The 6,000-nt window shown below is 41.5% G+C and overlaps 1 protein-coding gene across 1 annotated transcript in view; it reads right to left on the bottom strand.

Moving 5' to 3' along the window:
* Positions 1-2,984: 2,984 nt before the first annotated feature.
* TFCP2L1 (transcription factor CP2 like 1) overlaps positions 2,985-6,000 on the bottom strand; it is a 34,750-nt gene continuing 31,734 nt past the window's right edge. Inside the window, exon 15 of the mRNA XM_075152888.1 lies at positions 2,985-5,711. Within this exon, the coding sequence (XP_075008989.1) occupies positions 5,674-5,711 (38 nt within the window). The 3' untranslated portion in view covers positions 2,985-5,673. The remainder of the gene's footprint in view (positions 5,712-6,000) is intronic.

Raw genomic sequence — 6,000 nt, 5'->3', positions numbered from 1 at the left:
GGGAATGGCAAAAAAAAAAAAGGTACAAATCAGAAATGCACAAAAAATTAAGCACCAGCTTAACCCATTTTTTTTTAAACAGAGGCAAGGATGTTAAGATACACCTCCAGTCTGCCTTCTCATATTCACCCACAGTAGTGATGATGAAGGCCAAACAAACACTCCCCACTTTCAGACCCTGTGCTGTCAAACAGATTATAATCTTAAGAAAATATTTCTATTAGTAGCATAAAGTTAAACCATTTCATAACTGGAGGAGAAAGAGAAGCTACAGTCTGAATACAAGTATTTCTTTGAGAAGAGTCAACAACAAAACCAGAAACAAACAAAAAAAACCTGTCCCAGTCATCCACCAGATGATTGTTAGAATTACAGCCAATGCTTAAGCAATACAACATCGAGCTAGGAAAGTCATCGTACGGTTGTTCTGCTTAGGGAATAGCTCTTACTAGTTTACAAAGCGTTGGGCAATCTATTTCTCTTTAACTAATTTTCTGAAGCTGCAATATAGAACTGCAGTGTTAGTGCAAGAATATGCTCATCTTCACCAAGGCCTGGGATTTATATTGCAGAAATTCATCAAATTTACATCACTCCAAGTGTACCATGTCCAAATCACCTAGAGTCATTATTACGGACTTTTACATTTCTACCCAAGGAATGGCTGGGTTTCGAAGCTTGATCAACCAGAGTCTTTTACAATGAACTGCAATTAAACAAAGCAGAGTACCAGTTAAAGCCAAAGAACACAAGTACTCAGCACATATATGTTTTGATACAGTACAGTATGTATGTGTATATATATACGCATAAATATGTATATGTTACATTATAAGGAGAATGCCATTCAGGACTTCTCAACTGCAAGAATCCTTTTACCACCTGCAAATCTTGAACCTTCAACCCATTAAATTTCACACTAAGACAATGAGAACGCCAATATTTTCCAGACTGAATTTTAGCCAATTAACCAAGCAGGGCCAGCTGAAAGAACAAGAGCTTTAATGTTAATAACACCAGTTCTGCCTCAGGCAGATGGCACGCATTTCTATCACCAGATTATTCGCCACTTCCCTGCCCTGCAGTTGTGTATCACGGGCATTTCTATGAGTTCTCAGACCATCACCAGAGTCATACTAACTGATCTGTATCAATTTACTCAGTTGCCAGAGAAAATGCCGCAATTTATGAAATAATTTCAAACAGCCAGTACAGTTCTGACACGAACTTAGCAGTAGTGGCTGGAGTCATATTGGTTTTAATCAGGTAATGGTTCTGCCTTTTCATCCCCAGCAAGCCCACTTCTGTTCATAGTGGCTGTCACCATACATACAACCTAAGAGCTGGACAGTTTGGGATACCCTACTATTCATTGTAATCCTAAAACCCAGAGCTTATAAAGGTCTGCTGTACAAATTTCACATACAGAGCTGAAAAAAGTCTCATTTAAATCACTTTGAGCAGGAGGTTTCATTTGTTACTTTTTAAAAAAGAAATAGGAGCACAACAACAAAAAAGGCAAGAATAAACGTAACGGGCACTTAAGAGCAAAGTAAATGCAAAACCCTTTTGGATATTTAGAGGAGGGGGAGCTACTCATCTCCCTTGCCCTTAGCCTATCTAAAATTTAAACATCTAGCCCAGACTAATCATTTGTGCTTCCTCCAATCTTGAGGAAACAAAAGCTTCCTTCTGGAGGCTGTCACATCCTCAAATAAGGCAAATGAGTCATCTCAGACGATGGCGGACCCTCTGTAACCACAGGGAGAGTCTGAGCGGTTAGCTAGATCACCTGCCACTTACACAGGTGAGACAAGTCTCTCTCTCTCACTCTTCACATAAGCCACTAACATAAATCCTGAAGGCTTTGCTTGGTTCCTGCATGGACAAACTCACCAACTTCAACAGGGCAAGGGTTTGCTTTTGTGTTTTTTGGGAGGCAGAGGGGAAGGTTGGTCGACAGTCCAATCTCACACCAACGTTGCTCTGACCACTTGCACTAGCTGCTCAGCCGTGATGGTTCATGGCCACTTTGCCCACGTACAACCACCTGTTGGTTACGCAGCATCAGGCAACAAGGGCAAAGGGTGCCACACGTTTTCCTAACACCCAGAGATGCATCTCAGTCTACACCTTCCTCAAGGCGGGCAGCGGAGGGGGAGGTGCTGATCTCCCCTCTGTGGTGACCAGCGATAGGACACAAGGAAATGGAATGAAGCTGCATCAGGGCAAGTTCAGATTGGACATTAGGAAAAGGTTCTTCATATAGAGGGTGGTTGGTCACTGGAACAGGCTCCCCAGGGAAGTGGTCACGGCACCAAGCCTGTCAGAGTTCAAGGAGCATCTGGACGACACTCTTAGTCATACGGTTTTGGTTTAGGCAGTCCTGCGAGGAGCAGGGAGTTGGACTCAATGATCCTTATGGGTCCCTTCCAACTCGAGATATTCTATGATTCTAAGTTGAAGTAACTTGACATTCTCCTAGACACCAAACTAGCTGTGCTGCGTCCTCATGGGCGTGTATGTCACTGAGCACAATCCTCCAAATTTCTGCTGGGACTAGAGAGGTTCAACAAGGACTGGAACTACTCTGTCAGGTAAGCAAAGGCCTTACACACACATTAAAGTTATACAGCTTTACAAACAGGCTAACATAGATACAACAGTAGAGCCCACCTAGTAGGACAATATTTATAATCTATGTGATTGTTTAGTCTGGTATACCTTCTTACAGCATGGAAAGGACAATAAGATATATTGTCAAATTCACCCTCATATCAGTATAAAATTCTTTTATTTTAAAAAGATTAAATATAACAAGGCCCTAACGGAGAGTTATTTTTGTTCAAAATTAATCAAGCAAGTGCTACTGAAACACTATGAGTTTTCCATATAATTTCTTATGGGCAATATTTGTTTTTTAAATAATCAAGAACAAGTTTTTGGGTTTTTTTTGGTTTTTTTTTTTTTTTTTTTTTTTTTTTAAATAAGCAAATAGTTCTTAGTCCTTAGCTCCGGCAGCAAAGCTACCTCTTTCCTTTCTTCACACTGCGGTGTTTCAGTATTTCTGTGTCCCCTGAATTACAGGGCTATCACATGTAAGTGGATACAGTACAGGCTATACTCCTGGCAACTCCAAGGTCTTTTTTAAACCCTTCTCATCAGGTCAGATTCACCTCTCTGAGTTCCATACCAACAACAGCCACACCAGCTATTAGGCCAGTACTACAAAAAAAGGATGAAAAAGCACAGCCAACGTACATCTTCTAAAGTACTTTCCACAAAATAAGCCAAACAGCTCTTGATACGCAGGGGCACGTTGGTCCCACCTACTGACAAACACAGCTGGAATTTATTCCCCTGTTTTGGAAGGCAGCTGTAACTGTGTGGCCACAACCTGGATGCACCAGTGCCCAGGGCCGGGGGCTCCCCAGCTGCCCCCTCCACGCGCACGGCAGTGCAGAGCAGGCTGCTGAGCCAGACAGGCAACACAGGCACCAAGGCAGGGTTGAGTTTGACATGGCCTCACCTTCCTCTCAAAAAGATCATGCTCATCCTCTACAAAGGCATATCTTCCCCCAAAGCTCCCCCCAGCTTCTCTGTCTGACCTTCCTCACTCCAAGAGACCATATACAACTTTCTCACCTACACAACCTGGTCCTCAACCAAGAAGCCCCTAGCTCCTTTACTTCAAGGGGAGGAATCGCCATGTCCCAAAGCCTGGGCATCCTTTTTAGAGAAATGCTACAATTCATGGAGCATCTAGGACAGCCAGTTGAGCAAGATCGTGCCTAAGTAGGCAATGTTACTCAATTAGCTGAGTTGGCTGAAGGCTTTCCCATTGTAACACGATTTTTCTATTCTAGTATTATTTTTGGTGTAAAAAAAATCAGTGGGGATGGGTGGGTTTTTTTGCGCAAAACTTGATGCTTTTAATGAAAAAAAGGTTGCTTTTCTCAATATTTTGCTGCTTATTTCTGTTGGGAAAACTTGAAACACATCGTTTTTGTCAGAAAAATATCAGTCCGTGTCTGTCCGAATTCCTCCAAGTGTCAGCTGGGAGCTGTAATTCATGGGCTCCATGTCCCCCTGCTTCCCAGAAGGCTGGGCTCCTGGGCACCCCTCCAGTCTTCATGACGCATTCCCCCTTTGACTAACCCATGGTAAGAGCATCATGGGATCTTATCCAAAGAGCTGGGCCCCAAGGGAGACATGGCGCACAAGGCACTTGAATGGTAATTTCTGAGGTCTGCAACAGTAGCTCAAACTGATGCTGCTTTAAGGGCCAAATGGATCTAATTAAATGTTTCCATTTCAAAAGGCTAGAACATTTTATCCAGCATTTTCCAGCTGACAGTTTCTCATTTTTTGAAAAATCTCCATTCCAGGAAAATTTTTGGTATTTCAGCTTTCCATCTTAATTCAGGATGAAATTAAATGTTCAGGTATCAGAATTTGATGCTATATGGACATTCTGTTTGGGAAACAGCCTTATTAATTAGCTGTCAAAAGTGAAATGACTCCATGCATGCAAGAAGGGTGTGATCCAGTTTGTCTTTGACATCAGTGGAAGCCACTTTTTCAGCTTAGAGGAGCCTGGATGGCATCCCAAAAGACCAAGGGAGGGTGGAGTTGGCCATAGTTGCAGATATTGGAAACAGGAGTGAAGAGTGAAAATAGCAAGAATGTAAGAAGCAGCAACTAAGCTGATCCCTTACCTGGACTCAATCAAAACTCAGTTTTACTTACTTTAGTGAGTAACAGGAGGAAAAATCATTAAGATTATAAAACCTAATTCCCAGTTACAGTAAAGATAGCAGTTAATCAACACTTCGTAGAGTAGAATAAATCCATAGTATGAATTTGTCATGAGGTCTATAACTTTCAATGGTTCAAAACATTTCCTCAGAAAACCTTCATATACTCCATTCAAGGAGACTACTCTAAAGCTAAAGATGTAATATGGTACTGAACTTCTTGCCTCAGGTTGTCTGTCCTCCCTCAAACCTCGCAAAATTGTTCTGTTGGATTGGTATTACAGAAGCTCTGTCAGGACAGACAGGTCTCTGGACTTTGAGCACACCTACAGGTGGAAAGCAGCTAAGTGCGGGCTTCCAGGGTTGACACTCTGGGTGAGAACTGGGCACCAAATCCATCCTCTGCATTGCCCTACCTGTTTCTGGATTTAGCCCCAAGCCTTCCACCTCAAAGAGTAAAAGAAAAGCCCCAGGGAGCCTATGTCCATCAGCAACAGGGTGTGCGTTGAAAGCAAGAGAGCACTCAGAACAGTAAATAAATCAATTCACCCAACCATGAGGGGTCTAGAGAATTGGTTTTTGTTTATCTTTCATTTCCCTTTAGTACAAGACAGATGTTTCTAAGTAATAAGCAGAAATCTCGGCAATTTTTAAGACCAAAGAGGAAGGGAGGGAGGAAGAAACATGTACAAGCTTTGAGGATGTTCTCAGCTCCAGCTTCAAAAAAAACAAAAACAAAACCACACACCACCAAAAATGTATATCTGTAAAAGCAAGTTTTTCCTTAAGCTGTTTGGTAATTCTTAGTTCATAGGAGCATTTTATCCAGAAGGTTCTTCATGTTTCCAGTCTAGGTTGTAGCAATCTCAGTGAGGCACTAAATTTTAGGCTGTTAAAGTCTTTCTGTGCAGCACGGTCATTTTAAAATGATGTGGTAGCCATCATTGCTTTCAGCTGTAACAAAGAAATGCAAAGCATTTTTTCATTGCTTTTAGAAAACAGCACAGATACAGAACTCCAGATTTTCTTCTTAGGTAGTTTGCAATAGTTTGTACTCTTGTTTCACAACCCATTCATGAAAATCGATGTTGAACATCTAGGTCAAAGCATTTATATAAAAAAATACAACATACCAACTGTCATCTTTTACCATTTTACTAGAAGGTTTTCTGCTCATTTATGTCAGTGGTATCAATGGATTTATGAAAGTTTTATAACAGTGTAACTGAGAGGAAAGCATAGA

The sequence above is a fragment of the Calonectris borealis genome, chromosome 6 (genome assembly GCF_964195595.1).
Source record: "Calonectris borealis chromosome 6, bCalBor7.hap1.2, whole genome shotgun sequence".
NCBI lineage: Eukaryota > Metazoa > Chordata > Aves > Procellariiformes > Procellariidae > Calonectris > Calonectris borealis.
The sequence above is the reverse complement of the archived record's forward strand: the minus strand, read 5'-3'. Positions and strand labels throughout refer to the sequence as shown.